The sequence below is a fragment of the Mus musculus genome, chromosome 9 (genome assembly GCF_000001635.26).
Source record: "Mus musculus strain C57BL/6J chromosome 9, GRCm38.p6 C57BL/6J".
Lineage (NCBI taxonomy): Eukaryota > Metazoa > Chordata > Mammalia > Rodentia > Muridae > Mus > Mus musculus.
Genome location: NC_000075.6, coordinates 107,212,758 through 107,232,330, shown reverse-complemented (window position 1 = coordinate 107,232,330; position 19,573 = coordinate 107,212,758). Strand labels below are relative to the sequence as shown.

At 41.0% G+C, this 19,573-nt stretch overlaps 1 protein-coding gene across 12 annotated transcripts in view; it reads left to right on the top strand.

Moving 5' to 3' along the window:
* Window positions 1-19,573, top strand: part of Dock3 (dedicator of cyto-kinesis 3) — a 339,506-nt gene continuing 319,933 nt past the window's right edge. For 10 of the 12 annotated variants that reach the window (XR_001778834.2, XM_030244177.1, XM_011242872.2 and 7 more), the window contains exon 1: window positions 1-859. Coding sequence is in view for 10 of the 12 variants with exons in the window: in XM_030244177.1 (XP_030100037.1) it covers window positions 823-859 (37 nt within the window). In the remaining 2 variants the exon portion in view is untranslated. The remainder of the gene's footprint in view (window positions 860-19,573) is intronic. The other 2 variants (NM_153413.2, XM_030244178.1) reach the window with 2 other exon arrangements.

Below are 19,573 nucleotides of genomic sequence, written 5' to 3'. Positions count from 1 at the left end.
ACATCACTCAGTTCCTTTGAAGCGATGATCCCATTCTGCCAGCTTCTCCCTCCCGTTACTCCCTGAGCCCCGGGATGGCAGAAGAGGACCTTTCAGAGGATGTGGCTGTGATAGCAATGTGACAACGACATGAGTTTAATAACGATGTCCCCATTTTTACTGGTTCTCCTCTCTCTGACAAGAGGTGGAGCGGCCATCTCAGTACGCCTGGCATGAGACACCGTGGCCTTCCTCACGCAGGACCACGACCCCGTTCTGCGGTAGCTGCAGCCAAAGGCTCTGTTGGGGGGGGGGCGGAGGGAGTTGGCCTCCCGGGCCGGGCTATCCAATCCCTTCTCGCAGATTTCCCTCCGCTGGCCCGCAGCGGCGTCTCGTGGATTCGCGCGCGGGCTCGGGCGGGCGGCGCGAGCCCGGGTATTGCGAGCCCCCGCGCGCCAGGGAGCGGCGCATGCGCGGGCGTCCCGCGAGCCCGCTGAGGCGATCCGAGCCGCGGCGGCGCCGGGAAGCCAGCGACGGAGCTGTGAGGGACCGAACGGCGGCGCGGGGACGGTGGAGACGGACAGGTGGTGAGCCCTCGCCCGCGTCGCCAGGGGCTCCTCGGCCGCCCGTGGAGTCTCGCGGTCGGTCAGGACGTGGCATCCGGCGGTGGCGGTGGCATCCCGGACGGCCTGTGAGGGATGCGCCGCCTACTGCCCCGCGCCGCCTGACCGCCCCCGCCTTGCCTCGCGGTGCGCCACAGCCGGGCCCGCGGCCGCCCCTGCGGCCGTCCCCTGCGAGCTGTCACCCAGCCGCCGCGCCCGCGGGGCTGCGCCCGGCCCGGCCATGTGGACCCCCACGGAGGAGGAGAAATACGGCGTAGGTAGGTGAGGCTGGGGCCTGGCAGCGGCGGGGGCTCGGGGGCACGTGCCCAAGTCCCGGGCCCCGCCTCGATTGCTGCTGCCCCGGCTCCTCCGCCCCTGCCCGCACACTGTGCGGCCTCGGCGCGGGGCGGGTGCGGTACCAGCGCGGGGATGGGCCCGGGGCTCTGGGTGCGGGAGGGCGGCAGGGGGCGCTGGCGGTGCGGCCTCAGCAGGTGCGGCGGGCGGGCGGGCGGGCGGGCGAGCGGGAGGGGCCGCAAGGCCGGGGCAGTTGCGGGAGGTTTGTGATGTGAGGCGCTGGACAGTTTACCCAGGAAGATGCATCTTCAGCAGTCAAAACCTTGATTTTAGTGAATTTCTGCACCAAGGTTGATGAGCCCGATGGTTGTTTATTTTCCGATTGGAAGCTTACAAAAAAGGATGCAAAACGTTGACCTCATTCGCTCAGTCTAAAATGATGCAGATCTTTATTTTGCTTTAAGGGTTAGAAATAGTTCCTCTACTACTGTGGGAATTGTTTTGGACATACATCATTGTTAAAGTTTAGTGCATTTTGCTGACATTTTTTAAAAAAACAAATCTGTTTTCAAATGAGAACGATACTCCTTAGTTTCTTCTTAAACTGTTAGGTGAAACTCCCGAAGGTTAACGATTTCTTTTAATATTCCATTTCTTTAAAAAAAAATTCAGTTTTTAAGGGACTGAGTGTTTTATCTTTACAATGTTAGTATTTCGTGGCCAGCCACTTTACATCATTGTAAATAACCTATTGGATTTGGTTACAAATATTTAAAATGTGGAGTGTGCAGGGTTTTTTGTTCTTAGCTTGTAATGGAAAATTTTAGAAAATGTATAGGAAGTATATTGCTTAAAGGCAAATTATTATTTCAATCAATGCAACAGTTCTAACAGCATTTCCTTAATAATTCATTATAAAGAAACTTTGTAAACCGCAGTGGTTTTGTAAAGTGCAATCGTTTTGTAATACCATCAGGCAAGGTATGTAAAAATACTGTTTATAGTAGAGGGGCCCTCTATCTTCTTCTGAAAACTAACATTCTAAAGTTTATAATTAGCTATGCTACAGAGGACCTGGTAAAAGACCCCAAGTTCTAGAGTCTTTTGAAAAGGAATTAGGAAATGGTGCACAGGCCAGGATTCACCCCTAGGGACTCTTTTACCTTTTCTATTTAAAGCATTCCTTGAATACTAAGTTGCTACTGTGAAATGAGGAGTTGATGGTTCTTCTGCTATCAGAACTACTTAATTAGAATAACAAACAATCAGTGTGAAAGTGGTCAGCTGTCCAGTGGTACTTGATAAATTTTTCCCTTCTGGGGAGGAACTCTCAAGTAATGCTGATAGTGGGATTCAGAGTGCTGGCTTCTTTTTTACTGGTGCTTTGGGAAAATTATGTAAATAATTTTCTTAATGTGTAAATGAGGGCTCGTGTTAACATATCTTACAGGGTTGTGAAAACCAAACAAGTACACACTAAGTAGTTTGTAAATGTTAATCTCCCCATTAATACTTAGACAGTGATGACACTATATAATGGTGTGTTAGTTCTGAGTCTGGTAATTCAAAGCAATCAGATGGAATGAGATTAGCTTTAGAAAAAATTGTCATTCCCTGCAGAGGAGCATAGGATTGCATACACCTTAGATCTTAAATGGCCTGTTGTTACTCTGACGATAGTTTCTTTGTAGCTGTGGTCTGGTATAATTTTGATGCTTTCTTTCTTTCTTTCTTTCTTTCTTTCTTTCTTTCTTTCTTTCTTTCTTTCTTTCTTTCTTTCTTTCTCCTCTTCTTCTTCTTCTTCTTCTTCTTCTTCTTCTTCTTCTTCTTCTTCTTCTTCTTCTTCTTCTTCTTCTTCTATAAAAAAGCAACTACTGGATATTTCTCTAACAGTTTTTTCCAACTGTCATTTCCTATTATGGTCTAAAAGTTTTTGTTTAAATTGCTTAAAACTCCGGACTTCCTCCCCTCCATAAACTTAGGGGCCGCACTCCTAGGTGTTTTCTAAAAATCTAATTCAATCTGTAAGATATGTTCAATATTGTACTTAATAATGATAAAAAGGCAATACAATTAATTTTTAAATTAGTTTTCCATTTGTTTGATTTCAAGCTAAGGACTAGCTTGAAAGTTTAACTATTACCACTGTTTCTATAAGAAAATGTTTTGAGTTCAGCTTTCTAAAAGTAAACATTCATGTATTTGTTGGTGTGGAGAATGGGTGTACCCATACTATGACATGCAGGTGGAGGTCATAAAACACCTTGAGGAGTTTGGGGTTTTTCCCCTTTACTGTGTGTGTTTTGGGGATTGAACTCAGGTCATCAGACTTGCTGGCAGGTGACTTAGCCCACTGAGCCATCTCACTGAATTTAACAGAGATTTAGTTTCTAAAGGTCTGTGGGTAGAGCCTGGTGTGGTTCATATCACCTTGAATTCAGGAGATCCAAGGATCAGGATTTTGAGGAGGCATCAGAAGGAGGGAAGAAAGAAAGAAAGGATGAAAGAAGGAAGGAAAGGGAAAAAAGATCTGTAGTATAGAGGAGTCTGAGGTGGGAAAGATCCACTGTCTACAATATTTGAGTCAATTCACTGGTTCCTAGAATAGCCTGAAGATAGTGGCTTCATTGGTTATTTTATGGCCCTTCAATCACAAGAGGGAAGCCCAGTTTTTGAAACCTCTGGGAGAGAACCAATACCTCTTTTTGAGGCAAATCCAGAACTTTAATTTGTTCTTAAACACAAGGATATAATCTATAATTTATAATCATTGGTTTAATATTTGCAGAGAATGTTAACATTAAAATTTTTACTTTATTTTATTTATATGTCTGTTTTTTGTGTCTGCCAAGTTTGTTCCAGTGTTCACAGAGGGCAGAAGAAGGTGTCAGAACCTCTAGAGCTGGAACTCAGGCATTTGTGAGCTGCTAGACATGGATGGGTGTGGGAATCTGAACTCCAGGTCCTTTGGAAAATAGCACATCTCTTAACTTCTGAGCCAGAAGTTTCAGGTCCAGATGTAGCATCTTTAGACACATCCTAAAGCACAATGGTCTGAAAAGAAGCCATTGAGGTTGGAAATGCCTCATATTCACACTCCGTGTCTACAGTGGTGTTGAACATTAACTTTCAATAGCTTCTGAATCTTCTGAAATTTGTATCTTTATTGTTGATAGTAAGAATGTTTAAAATTATTCCTACTGTGTAAACAGCAGTTGGTCTGCTATATTAGGGATTTATTTCCAGTGTTACGATTTTACCGTAGTGAACAAGCCTATTTATGATTGTGCTCTCAAGTCTCTTGTATACCTCCCTCCAGACAAATTATGTGTTGAGAAGCAATATTTTGTAAAGTTTTTGCACATAGTCTCTGAAGACATTTTTTAATTTTTAAAACATACATAAATACGTCACCACTTATTTTAGCAGTGGCCCAGGTACTTGTTATATTACACATTAGGATATTTTAGTGAGGATAATGACTTTGTTGGGAAATGAGTCTTTCAGAAACTTCCCGTTTTCCTGTTTGTCTACAGTGCTATAAAATCTCAACCTACTTCCACATACTATCCTCCTCTTCTCTCAGTACTCATTTATGTGTTTTTGCTAGTGAGTGAGAAACAACATTTGTGGTAAAATTACAGCATGATAAACATAGATGTAGTACTGCATCTTTACCAGTTGTGTATTTGACCTTCTCTACTCAAGTGGAGCCCATATTATTACTGCACAGCTGTAATAATAACAAGGGTATTCTCCCCCCACCCCCAAGACAGGGTTTCTCTGTATAGCCTTGGCAGTCCTGGAACTTGCTCTATAGACCAGGCTGGTCTTAAGCCTACAGAGAGAGATCTGCCTGGCTCTGTCTTCCAAGTGCTGGGATTGAAGGTGTGCACCACCAGTGCCCAGTTAGAATATTGTTATTGCTAACTAGAATTGATGACTTCATGTACATTCCTATACATCTTTGTTTTTCCCTCAATATAAATTGCTTGGATTATACCTTTCACCAGGTCAATTTAAAATTAAGAAAATATGTGTATGGGTATTCCAACTTCATATTTCTGTGTATTATGTGCATGCCTGCTGTCCAGGGAGGCCATAAGAGGATATCAGATCCCTTGGGACTGGAATTAGAGATGAATGTGAGCTGCCATGTGAGGGCAGCTAGTGCTCTTAAACCATTGAGCTATCTCCAGCTCCACTAGTGCAATTTTTGGCCTTTAACAGATCATAGAGAAAATACAGCTTAAGGTTCTATAGTTTGATCTCTAGAAAGGAGCCACATGTGGAAGGAGAGAACCAACCCCTGCAAGTTGTCCTCTGACTTTCTCACACATGTTATAGCACACATGTGCTCAGACACACTTGTGCACAGAATAAATAAGAATGTAATAAAAAATTTAAAACATATTGGTGGTAACTTACTGTTTTTTGTAACTCATAGTTAAACCAAACAACCACATACAACAACAACAACAACAAACAACAGTGTTTCCTTGTAGGTTTGAGAGAGAGAGTTTAGTGACTAAGAGTACTGGTTGCTCTTCTGGAGGACCCAGGTTTAATTTCCAGCACTCACATGGTGGCTAACAACAATCTGTAACTTACGTTCCAGGGATACTGACTTCCTCAGGCAGTTTATATGTGCATCATACTAACACACAGGCAGGCAAAAATACCCATACACATGAAATAAAAACTAAATCTGAAAAACTATAACCTTTGTTTTATTCTATATATCTATATATCTATCATTTGGTTTTTGAGAAAGGGTTTCTCTGTGGCCTTGGCTGGCCTCAAACTCACAGATCTGCTTGTCTCTACTGAGTGCTGAGATTAAAGGCATGCACCACCTACTTATTTTATAAACTGTTTGTTTGTTTGTTTTTTGAGATAGGGTTTCTCTGTATAGCCCTTGCTGTCCTGGAACTCACTCTGTAGACCAGACTGACCTCAAACTCAGAAATCCTCCCACCTCTGCCTCCCAAGTGCTGGGATTAAAGGCGTGTGCCACCACTGCCTGGCTTTTATAAACTCTTAAAAGTAGGGATTGTGCCACAGTTACCTCAATGTTCTTGAAAGGTAGAGCTCACTGTCAGGATATGGAATGGTTCATGCCTGTACTTGAGAATTAAATTGAACACTTTGTTGGTGTGGCATTATATTTGATTTTTGGTGACTTTTGAGACACTGTTCCATATTGTTCATATTGAACTTATAACCAATTTAACTCTAGGACTCACTTCATTTGAACTAAAATCAAAATAAATTCTGAGTTTATACATAATCTTAAGCAAAGATGTTAAATGTTCTTTTAAAATACTTATTTCATCTCATTTAAGTTACTGTATTTGGCTTATCAGTTCGACCTCTCAAATACTTTTGAAGCTTAAGTTTGTGATTTTACATATCTTTCCTTGATCATTTATCTATATAAGTAATAAGATTTTGTTATGCAAGTGGCTTGTCTTTTTTCAGATAGCTAATAAAAGTATTAAAAAGACAATGTTTAATTTTCAATAAATACTAGAGGGAGGTATTTAGTATATAAAATTGTATTTTTGCTGTGTTATATTTTGAATGCAAATTACCTAGATGAATATTTCATGACAGTACCATCTTTGTGAACCTGATTGTGCTTGAGATTAGGGCAGGTTCCAGATCGTGGTCTGTGGAAGAATGTCGTTACAGTGCGTGTCAAAGAAATGTTAGTATTGAAAAGAGGTTAGGCCCATTTTCATCTTCATACATAGGAGGAATTGTAATCTAAAATTTTATTGTCTTTTGTTTCTGATATTCTTTTCAAATCCCAAATTGCTATAGTTTGGACTTGGAATACTCCTGTTTCCAAGGCCTATGTGTTAAAAGATGGCCCCTAGCTTGGGCTATTGGGAAATGGTAAATGCAAGACTTTGTAAAAGTCCTCTGGCTATTGGGGCTGTATCCTTGAAAAGAATAGTGGGAATTTAGCTGCTGCTTCCTTTGTTTCTTGTTTCCTATTTTGGGTGAATTTGCTGTGCTGTGTGCTCCTGCTTCTTGAGAGTACTGGTTTCATCGGCCCAAACATGGGCTGAAAGTTTCAAGATTGTGATTAAAATAAAATCTTTTCTGTTTAGAATACATACATACATACATACATATGTATACTTTTTATTCTTTGTGAATTTCACATCATGCATCCCAATCCCACTCATCTCTCCATTTCTTCATATTCTCCTTCTGCCCTTGTAACATGCCTCCTAAAAGAAAACAAAAACAAGAACAAAATCTCACCATGGAAGCTCTGATATGTCATGATGTATCATATAGTACCCTCCTTTGCCCAAACGACTTGACTTGCAAATGCTCATTGCAGTAAATCAATGTGGCTTCTGCTACACTGTCAATACTGGATCCTCACCAGCACTCTTTTTGGATATCCTGCTGTTGTCCTGCATCATGGAGATCCTGCAGCTTTGGTTCTGCAGGATTAGCCCCTTCATGAGCTCCAGCAGTTCATGGATGGGGGAGATGTTAGGGTGGACCAACTCAAAGTCCTTGAGGTGGGGAAAGGGGTGGAGTAGCTGAGTTGGTCAGCCTACAGGCTCTCCTGTGCCTGTGCCATCAGAGTTAGCTTTCCAGCACTGCTCTGGTGAGGGACAGGGCCAGCTCACTCTAGTGCCCCAGCTGCCAAGGGGTGGGGCTAGCTCTCCCACCTGCCTCTTGCCATCTGCACTATACTGGCCTTTGGTGGTAACATGGGCCATGGACATCAACCCAGATGGGCCAGGACATCACCGTGACATCAGTGTTAAGTGCAGTGCAGGCAGTGTAGGGTACTCACATCAGGCTGTTCTTTACCACTCCTGTGTCTCCAATTCCCTCTCTTCATAGTGCATAGACTGTTATAGGATGAGGGCCTCTGTGTGTCTTCTGCCCTGCCTATGCCTAGAAGCTAATATATCTCTGATATTTGTTGATTATAATATTCCTATGTTCTTGATATACCCCTATTCAGAAAGACCTTAATTTTTCACCTTTTTGGTTTGTTCAGGTTATAATATGACTAAGATTCTATGGCTACCATTTCCTGCTTGGGGAATGCCAGCTGAACAAGCTCAGATGTCATCTCTTTGCCTTTTTACAAGCTCTTCCTGATGTAAATAAGTGCTGCTTCTGATATGTCCTTACTCATTTATAATATGCTTAGTTGCATTTCTTTGCCACAGGTGACTTAGAAGCTTTTGGACAGGGACTTTCTTTATATTTTATATTATTTATTTACATACTTACTTATTTATTCAATATTGGGGCTGTTTTTTGAAGGCAGTCTGTGAGTCTAATATGGCTTTTAGGTATGTGACATTGTGAATATGTGTTTGTGCTTGACCGTTTTGTTTCTTGAGCCCGTTAGGGATTTCCTGCTTATGGCTGAGTTCAAATGACTAATTTTGGGTAGGAGCCTAAGGATTCTAGTAGCAATTCATCTTACCTTGAATTGCAATTATTGCAGCAGTGATTAGGAAATCATAAATCAGGTAACTATATATAATTTGACTTTCCTCATTACTTTTTTGTCCAGCATTTTTAGGGAATTCTATGTTTTGGATGAGTGGCTTTTCTACCTTTAAAAGCACAACAAAGATATTTTTGTCTATTTTGGTTGAAGTTTCTCCAAAATTTAATGTATTTTAGTTTACTCTTAAATACGACTTTAGCATGTTGAATTCATTTGATGTTTATTTTTCTGTATTCATTTTTTTTATGTAAGAGATATATTCATTATAGAAATATTAAATATGGAAAAACAGACAAAAAGAAATTAAACATGTTTTTTTTAACACAGATATAACTCTAGCTGACATAATGACGTATCTTTCTAGTCTTTTTAAAAAAAAGTATGTATAAATATTTATTTAAAATAACTTTAGGACCATACTGTTTTACACACCCACAATTAATTTGAAGTCAAAGCACTACTTGTGGAGCTAGTCTTTTCTTCTACCACGATCTCTTGCTTAATCAGTCTTTCCTTTGGAGAAAGGGTTTGCTGAACTTGAAGTTTATCAGGTCAGGCAGGCTGGCTGGCTAGTGATATATGAGTTCTGTCTATTTATGTCCCTGTCTCCCAAAGCTGTGATTGCACATGCTCCACACTCAGCAGCTTACATGCATCTGAGCATCCAAACTCAGGGCCTTGTGCTTGAGTGGCAGGCACTTTACCAACTGAGTCATCTTTCTAGCCTTCCGTTTTCTTCTTGACTTTTTTTTTTTTTAAATGAGCCATTCTTCATTTAATAGTGTGTCATTTAATCTCTGTGAGATCGTGAATGTTTTATTTCTCTTGTCATTGATTCTAGTTTTATTCTATTATGGTCAGATAGAATATAAGAAGTTCTTTTTTTTGTATTTGTTAAGACTTGCTTTGTATTCTATTATATGGTCTATTTTAGAGAAATTTCTATGTGACGATAGAAAGCTTATGAGATGTCTGGTAGGTCTATTTGACCTATGATATCACTTAACTCAGATTTTTTTTAATCAGGCAGACCTGTCTGTTTATTAAAATGATGTATTAACATCACTTATTATTATTATGTTAAGATTAATCTGTGACTTATATCTAGTAGTAGTAGTTTTATGAAATTGGGTTCACCAATATTCACTGCATATATGTTTGAAATTGACCTCTTGATAGATTGTTGTCTGAATTAGTATAAAGTGATCTTTTAGAAAAATACCTTTCTAGTTTTTTTCTAATTTTAATTTGAAATATTTTGTCAGATACTAGAATTGCTATACCTGCTTACTTTTGTAACTGCTATTTGTTTAGATATTATTTTTTCCATTTACCCCCAGGCTGTTTGACTTTGCCAGTGAGGTATATTTCTTGCAGACAACACTTAGATGGGTCTCTGTTTGTTTGTTTATAAATTTTGTTTCACCATGTGGACCAGGTAGGTCTTGAACTGGAGATCCACTTCCCTATCCATCCCAAGTGCTTGGATTAAACGGGTGTGTTAATGGAACCTGTTTTTTAAAAATCTATTCTGTTTGTGCCTTTTGGTTGCAGAGTTAGGAACATTAACATTTAGGGTTTTTATTGAAAGGTATGCATTCATTCCTGTGATCTTGTTTTAGGACTATTTACTACTTTCCTTATCTTCATTGCCTTATTTATGACTCTAGCACATCCCTTCTGCTCCCCATAGTATCATGAATGTGTTTACCTTTCTCTTTTGTGTATAAGATTCCTTTAGTGTCTTTTGTAATGCTAGCTTAGTTGTCATGAATTTTTTTTTTTTTTAGTTTGTAATTATTATGCAATAGTTTTTCCTATCTCTTTTGGTGATAAAGAATAGCTTCACTGGATATAGTAATCTGGGTTGACAGTTACTGTCTGTCATTCAGAGGTTAAAATGTGGACACTCTTATGCCCTTTTGGCTTTTGGGTTTCTTTGAGAAATGTGCTGATACTTTGAAGGTTCACTTTGATATCTTTGTTGGTGTGTCTCTCTTGCAGTTTTCATTCAGTAAACTTCATTTGTTTATATGTTTAGTTTTGATGGGTAATATTGTTTGTCGTTTTAACACTATTACTATTAACAGAATTACTTTGGAGATAAAACTCTGGAGACCAAACTCTGGGCTGTGTTTGAGGGAGTTTTGTAGGTTGAGTAACTGGAGGTAGGAAGACATACTCTTGATTGTGTGTAGTGCCATTTCATGGACTGGGTTCTTAGACCAAATAGAAAGAGGAAAATGTGGTGGATTTCAGCTTTGATGTGTCTCTGCTTCCTGACTGCAGATACAATGTACCAGTTGCCTTGTGGTCATGATTTTCCCTGAAGTGGTGGCCATACTCTCAAACTGTAAAACAGAGTGACTTCTTCCTTAAGTTTGTGTTCTTGTTTTATTTGTTGCTACAATAAAATTCTCCAAGAGAAAACTTAGTGGAGAAAGGGTTTATTGTAGCGTACAATCTATTATTTTGAAAAAATCAGAGTAGAAGAAATTTACATCACATCTCCTGTCAAGAACAGGAGAAATGACTACACACACACATGCTACCTGCTTGCTTATGCTTAATTCAGTTTCTCCACTCAGAAACAGTTCATGACTCCCTGCCTAAGACAATCCACCACAGACATCCCCACAGCAATGCAGGCAGCCTCTCTGATTGTCTGACCAGGTAGTTCTACACTGTGTCAAGTTGACATATTTGCCTGCAGCTGGTTGTGTCAGATATTCTGTCAAAACAATTAGAAAAGTGACTTGTAGTGTTTTAGCAGTAATATAGCATGGGAGATTATTTTCTAGCCTTATTTAGTATTCTAAATGCTTCTTAGGTCTGGATATATATTTCTTTCCCTAAGTTTGGAAAGTTTTCTGCAAATGATTTTATTCAGTGTGTTTTTATGCATTTTCTTTCAATATCTATGAGTTATAGATTTGGCTTTTTTTTTTTTAAAGTCTTTTTTTTTTTAAAGATTTATTTATTAATTAATTATATGTAAGTACACTGTAGCTGACTTCAGACACTCCAGAAGAGGGCGTCAGATCTCGTTACGGATGGTTGTGAGCCACCATGTGGTTGCTGGGATTTGAACTCCGGACCTTCGGAAGAACAGTCGGGTGCTCTTACCCACTGAGCCATCTCACCAGCCCCTAGATTTGGCTTTTTAAATAGTGTCCTGTAGATCTCACATGTTTGGTTCATACTTTGTTACTAATTTTAATATTTGCTGGTATTTGAATGCTGTAGCCCTTCTTACTTGTCCCAAGCCCTGATATTTGATACTGTTTTCCACTTGATCTATTCTCTTGGAAGGTTTTTGTCTTACTGAACTTTTAAGACACATCAGTAAGACTTTTCTAATGTTTCTGTCTCTTTATTGAAATCCACATTTATATATTGTATTTGTGTAGATACTTTTTTGTTTCCTGTAATTCTTAGTAAATAAAAATATTTTATATTTACTTGCTTTTATGTGTAGTATTAAAATAATTAAATAAGTCCCAACAGCATGCTCCTGCTACCTGTTCCAATGGTTTACATTCCTGAATGAAAGTACACACACAGCCTTTATATTTTGATATTCTTAAAACAGCTTAATGGCTGGGATACTTCCTAATGTTCATGTAGCCAATCCACCTTCTTCCAATAATCCTGAGTTATCATTTACTACATTCTATATTTTACCTTGGCTACCCTGGACCCAGTTGGGTAGCCTTCTTGGGCAGCACAATTCTGGCTCCTACATGGACTCTATGCCTTCCTGTCCTATACCTTCTCAGGTATGGTGTCTCCCTTTTCTCCTACTCCCAGCATGGCAGATCTCTTTCTTCTCCTCCTTCTCCTCCTCCTTCTCCTTCTCCTCCTCCTTCCTCCTCCTCCTCCTCCTCCTCCTCCTCCTTCAGTTCCAAGCCTAGGAATCCTAAGTCCTATCTCTGTTTTCCCTGTGCATCCATTGTCAGCATCTTTATTTACTAATCAGAATCAGCTTGGGTCAGGGTCCCTCAGTGTCTTATGTGTGGACTTGTGGACTCTTAACAGTATTAGGTCAAACCCACTACACTTGTGGGTGTGTATATGTTTGTGGATATGCATCTGCCATGGTGTATATGTGGAAGACTGTTTAAGGGAGTTGGTTCTCCCTTTCTACCGTGAACATTCCAGGGATCAAACTTATCCCTTGTCAGGCTTGATGGCAAGCACCTTTCCCTGCTGACCTGTCTTATTTCACCTAAATTATAAAAAAGTTTGTTTTATTTTTAAAGTAAGTTTGTGTATATATGTCTTGCGCGCGCTCGACTGGCCAGGAAGAACGACGCTGCAACAGGATCCTTCTGCACACGTTTATTGGGAGAGCTTGATTGTAGAGGCGAAAAGACTTCGAGCCCAGAACTGATGCTGCTTTTATAGGCCTAGGAGGGGCGTGTCTCACACCCGGATTGGTTATGCACTAAGCCTCATTTGCATGTTCCTCATCTGATTGGCTACTCTCTCTCAGTACCTTACAGAACCTCATTATCATACCTCATTTGCATGTCTCACATCTGATTGGTTATACTCTCAGTACCTTACAGAACCTCATTATCATGCCTGGGCCAGGCAGTGGCTTTGCAAAAAACTTTACTGCATATGTACACATTGGTTGTTTGTCCAATCTTATGCGTGGTGGCCAGCAGTAGTCAGTGCCACTCTGCAACGGCACATGTGGCTTCCCACATCTCCCCCTGTTTGTTTTAATAAAATGAGGCTGGACTAGGCCTGTGCAATTATGCCCATCCGCCGTGGCTCCTGTTTTAGGTCGTTCCTCTAATGTCACAGCCTTACCCGTCATAGGGTAACCCTATCGCCACCGGGCCCCATGTCTTAGGTTGGACTGTGCATGAGGAAAGTTGCCCGTCTCTGGATACCGCAGTGCTGTGTGACAATAACTGCTAAATGACCTAGGGCGAACTCTGCAAAAGAGGCCAGCCAAAAAATGAATTAGTGGGGAAATCATGATCACCCTATTGATGAGCAAGGGCTGATCAATGATCGTTGAGTCTCATCTAATCTCATGCTGACTAATTCTTGAGCATAGATAACCAAATTTCAGGGGAGGAGCCGTTTTCAATAGCTAAAAGTGCCTGAGTTATAATCACCTTGTCACGTTTTTGTTGAGTTCTGAATTTGCATACCAATCAGAGCATGAACACCAGTCCACAGCATATGGCAGCACCAAACAAAATCACTCCCACCCATTCCTTAAAGTAAGAAAAAAGCAGAGGTAAGCCAAGAGGTAAAGTCTCCAAGGGTCACTGGTTCCACTCTGGTCCCATTAAGGTTCAGGATCTGCATCTGCAGCCTCGTCTGCAACCTTCCCAGCTCCTGCGACCAGTTCCCCTTCAGGTAATTCGATAGGTCTGTACTTTTAATAAAAGAATTATTAATGTACCTATTGGGAGTAATGCACACATGCAAAGTGGATGCCACACAACTCATTTGTATGACATCCATCATCTGTTCCATGTCATGTTGTAAAATATCCACTCTCTGATTCACTAACATTAACCCTGAGGTGATATGAGAATCCACCCTTTGCAGGGTAAGCAATGCCTCAGACGTTTTTTCTGCTATCTGACTTATAGTGTCAGCAGTATTAATTTGATCTGCCCAATTAGAGATAATCTTTTTCTTAAAAAATATACAGGGTGTAAAAGGTTTATCCACATTATGCACAAAGCATAATGTATAATTTAAATGAAAACTAGTACTCTTATACACCCGTGGCTCTTGAGGAGTTTGTCGTGCATAAGGCACATCCAAAAAACATTCCTTTGCAAAAAACAAAGGCTAGGTAGAAGAATTGGAATGTACCGGTAAAGGTACTGGCCATGATCTTACTATGGCCCATAAAGGTATACTTATCCTGGTTTCAATCATCAGGAGCAGGAGAATCATCTTGGGGTTCATCTTGCTCTTTCAGGGTCCTTGTCAGTCGCGTCGGGACCCAAAGTGGATTTTCTTCACCCTGTGGAAAAACACAAATAGCTCCCCGGGACCTGATTAAGATAGGATCCGGGCCATACCATTTATTATCAAGGACATTTTTCCATTTGACCATTTCATTGGGCAATTGAGGCCATTGTCCATGCCTTTCAGCTGGTGATCTTCCAGCATCATCTAATTTTAGAAAATTAAGAGTAAATATTGCAAGGGATAGAGCCATCTTTGGCGTCATAGCCTCTATTTCCCCTTTCTGTTTTTGCAAATATTGTTTCAGAGTGCGGTGGGCTCTCTCAATGATGCCTTGGCCCTGTGGATTATAGGGCAATCCAGTAATATGTTTTACTTGCATTTGTTTGCAAAATTGGCTAAATTTAGAAGAAGTATATGCAGGACCATTATCTGTCTTTAACACTAGGGGCTTGCCCCATGCAGCCCAAGCCTCTAAGCAGTGAGATATGACATGAACTGCTTTTTCCCCTGTCAAGGGAGAGGCATGTAGGACACCAGAACTGGTATCGATGGATACATGTACATATTGTAATTTCCCAAAAGATGGGATATGCGTGACGTCCATTTGCCAAACATCTAGGGGTCGCAATCCGCGAGGATTAACACCCACGGAAGGTGCATTAATAAATTCTACACATTTACCACACTGTAGGACAATATCTCCTAATAATTTTTGAAAATTATTTAGTGTCTTTAGATGATCTTTTCTAATACTAATCTTTTGTGGGGTGACACATCGTAAAGTAATAGTGGCTCCTAAAAAATGACTAACATTAGACTGCTGTACTTTTTCTGGTGCAATAATCAAGCCATTATTTTTTAAAGTTTCATTAAGCAAGCCATAAGCTTGCTGTATACTTTCTTCTTCAGGTCCACAAATCACTATATCATCCATATAATGACAAATTTTTAAGGAGGGGAAACCATCCCTAACTGGTTGCAAGGCTTTTCCTACATATAACTGACATATGGTAGGGCTATTTGCCATTCCTTGGGGTAATACCCGCCATTGGTACCTTTTATCAGGCTCCATATGATTAATAGAAGGCAAGGTAAATGCAAATCTAGGTTTATCTTTCTTATTTAATGGAATGGAAAAGAAACAATCCTTAATATCTACTACTATAATTCTCCAATCCTTAGGTAGAGCTGAGAGTAGGGGGAGTCCTCTTTGTACAGGACCCATAACTTGCATTTGTGCATTAATAGCTCTTAGGTCATGTAACAATCTCCATTTACCTGACTTCTTCTTTACAACGAAAATAGGGGTGTTCCAGGGTGATTGAGTGGGTTCCACATGTCCCAGGTCTAATTGTTTTTGTACTAATTCTTTAGCTGCTTTTAACTTCTCAGAGGGTAAAGGCCACTGAGGCACCCACACCGTGTCCTCCGTACGCCATGGAATGGGCAAAGGCTCCTCAGTGGCCCCTAGAAAAAACTCAGCCCTTTCTTATCTACTTTTTCTGTGGCTTTAACTGGTGAAATTCTACCTTGTAAGTTTTTTCCAAGACCTAGTCCAGGTATATATCCCATTCCTTTCATCATTTCCTTGCTTTTCTGAGAGTAATCATTAGTCAATATAAAGTTCATGGCTGACAACACATCTCTTCCCCATAAGTTTACAGGTAAAGGGAGTACATAAGGTTGAAAAAGCCCTGTTCTTCCTTCTTTATCTTTCCATTGTAAGGATTTTGCACTTATAGTTGGGGTAGCCTCATATCCTAATCCTTGTAAGCTATGTGACGATTGATTAACAGGCCAAGAAGTGGGCCACCAATTACTGGATATAATGCTTTTATCTGCTCCTGTATCCATTATACCTTGAAAGGTTTTTCCTTCTATTTGTAATTGTAAAGTGGGACGATTATCCAAATCTAAAGATATGTAGGCCACATTCGTTCCTGTAGAACCGAGTCCCTTATCCCCTCGGGAATCCTGGCTACTAGGGAACATGTTATGCAAACTAGGAAGAATCAGTAATTGAGCAATGCGATCTCCAGGAGAAATGGCTACAATACCTCGGGGTGCAGAACACATAATCTTAACTTGTCCCTCATAATCTGAGTCTATAACTCCGGGATGTATCATCAATCCTTTCAAAGCAGAAGAGGACCTACCCAACAGTAGGCCCACTGTATCCTTTGGTAAGGGACCTCTAAAGTCTGATGAAATAGGTTGGCACCCCATTTGAGGTGTAAGAATTACTCTGGAGGTGGCACAGATGTCCAATCCTGCTGAACCCGGAGTGGCTCTCCTCGGTCTCTGGGTGGCCTCATGGACACTGTGGTCTGAAATGCCCCATACATTTGGGGGCCCTGGGGACGGGGGCCCCTCACCCCGTTTTTTGGCTGTTGCACTTTAAACTGAGGTATTGGCCTTCCTTTTATATCTCTGACTGATCTACATTCATTTGCCCAATGTCTTCCTTTCCCACATTTTGGGCAAGTACCTGGTTCTGTCTTTTCAAACCTATTCTTTCTACCCTTTGTACACTGCTTTTGCATATGACCTGTTTGTCCACAATTATAGCAGGTTATTTCTTTTGCTTGCGCCATCAAAACTGCGGCAGCCAGCCCTGCATTTGAAAGAGGTCCTCCTATTTCTCTACAGGCTTTCATCCATGCTTGTAGCCCTTTCCCTTTCCATGGTGTGATAGCATTTCTACATTCTTTGGTACATTGCTCATAAACTAATTGTTCAATTAATGGCATTGCGGCCTCAGCATCACCAAATATACGTCCTGCCGCTTCCATCATGCGAGCCACAAATTCAGAGAATGGCTCATTAGTTCCCTGAATAATTTTTGTCAAGTTACCAGATACCTCTCCTCTATTAGGCAATGCTTTCCAAGCTTTCACTGCTGCCTGATTAATTTGATCATAGACCTGCACTGGGTATCCTAATTGATTGTTTGTCCATATACCCTGACCTGTAAGCATTTCAAAGCTCCATGCTTGTTGCCCTGCAGTAGCATTAGCACGGGCCTGACTCAAACACAGATCATGCCATATAGACTTCCAATCTAGATACTGTCCCATCGTAAGACATGCCTTTACCACACTCATCCAGTCAAAAGGAGTCATGGCATTGTGAGCCAATCTATCAATTTGGGACTGAGTAAATGAGGCATTAACTCCATAGGTCCTTACTGACTCTGCTAGCTCTTTCACTTGTTTATGCGATATTGGCTCATAATATCGCTGTTGAGCATGATCCTGAAAAACAGGAAAAGCCTGACATATTTTTTGCAACCCTTTAGGAGTGCAAAAAGAGTGACCATTGCCAATTGCTTTCTTATCTGCATAAGGCGGAGTAGGTGGGGGAGCACTGAAACTCCTCCCTATTGGACCAGATCTTTCTGCCTCATACTCCGCAGCAGCCTCCTTCAAATCTTCCTCCTCTCCTGTTGATAATTCGGAATCCTCTGAGCTAGACAATTCTAACGACTCAGAGTCCTCGAGAGGAGGGTAAATTGACTTAATTTTCTGCTTTTTACTATTTTTTATACTATTTTTTGTATCTTTACATTTTGGGAGTTGACAATTAAAGCCATGATATAAAATCAAGGCAAGAAAGATAGCAACCCCAGCAACAATTATCAGATCTATTTCGTAGGAGAGCATGCCTCTCACATTAATTTCTTTCTACTTACCGGTACTGCCGTTCCTCAGCTGAAGAGTTCTGAATCCACTCCGGATCCTTCTCAGCAGTCTGTTTTGCAGGAACACTTCATTACCACCGTTCCCCAGCTGAAGAGTTCTGAATCCACGCTGGATCCTTCTCAGCAGTCTGTTTTGCGGGAACCTTTATTAACTGCTCCTTCCCTGTGATGTAGTTCTGAATCCTCCCTGTAGCAGGGGGTCTTCGCTCGTGCCTGAAGATGTTTCTTGTCCCGGGTTTTCGGCACCACTTCTTGCGCGCGCTCGACTGGCCAGGAAGAACGACGCTGCAACAGGATCCTTCTGCACACGTTTATTGGGAGAGCTTGATTGTAGAGGCGAAAAGACTTCGAGCCCAGAACTGATGCTGCTTTTATAGGCCTAGGAGGGGCGTGTCTCACACCCGGATTGGTTATGCACTAAGCCTCATTTGCATGTTCCTCATCTGATTGGCTACTCTCTCTCAGTACCTTACAGAACCTCATTATCATACCTCATTTGCATGTCTCACATCTGATTGGTTATACTCTCAGTACCTTACAGAACCTCATTATCATGCCTGGGCCAGGCAGTGGCTTTGCAAAAAACTTTACTGCATATGTACACATTGGTTGTTTGTCCAATCTTATGCGTGGTGGCCAGCAGTAGTCAGTGCCACTCTGCAACGGCACATGTGGCTTCCCACATATATGTATATATGTGTGTGTATATTTTTGTGTATATGTGTATATGTGTGTATGTACGTGTGTATGTGTGTACATGTATGTATGTACATGTGTGTATGTTGCATGCATGTACATGTGTGTGTGTATGTATGTGTGTATGTATGTATATATGTATGCATGCATGTATGTGTGTGTAATGCCCACAAATGCTAGAGGATCCTACTGGAGCTAGAGGTGAATGTGAGCTGCCTGAAATGGGTACTGGAAGCCAAACTTGAGTCCAACTATAAGAGTAGTATGTGCTCTTAACCACTGAACCATCTCTCTAGTCTCCAATTATGGGAATTTTATATTCCTTCTGCTGTCTTCAGTGACCCACTGGCCATTCAAGAGTATTTTGTTAAATCTTCAAATATTAGATTATTTTCTGTAATTTCTCTTACTATTGGTTTCTTGTTTTCTTCAATTACCTGAATAAACACTCATTATTTTGAACCTTTTCTATTTGTTAAGACATGCTTTAAAGGAGTGCAGAGGCGATTTGTTCACTTGTTGCTCGTGCAGAGGTCCTGGGATTGGTTCTTTCACAACTCTCTATAAATCCATTTCTAGGGGATCTGATGCCTTTTTCTGGTCTCTGGGCACTGCATACATGTGGTTCACACACATGCACTGCAGATGAAACACTCATACAAACATACAAAACACACACACACACACACACACACACACACACACACACACACACACACACACACACACACTTTTAAGACAGGCATGCCTGGTAAGATTAACCCAGCATCCCAAGGTAGAGAAGGCAAATATCTGTGAGTTAAAGGCCAGCTTTATGGACTAGAATGAATTCTATTTTTAAAGAAGATA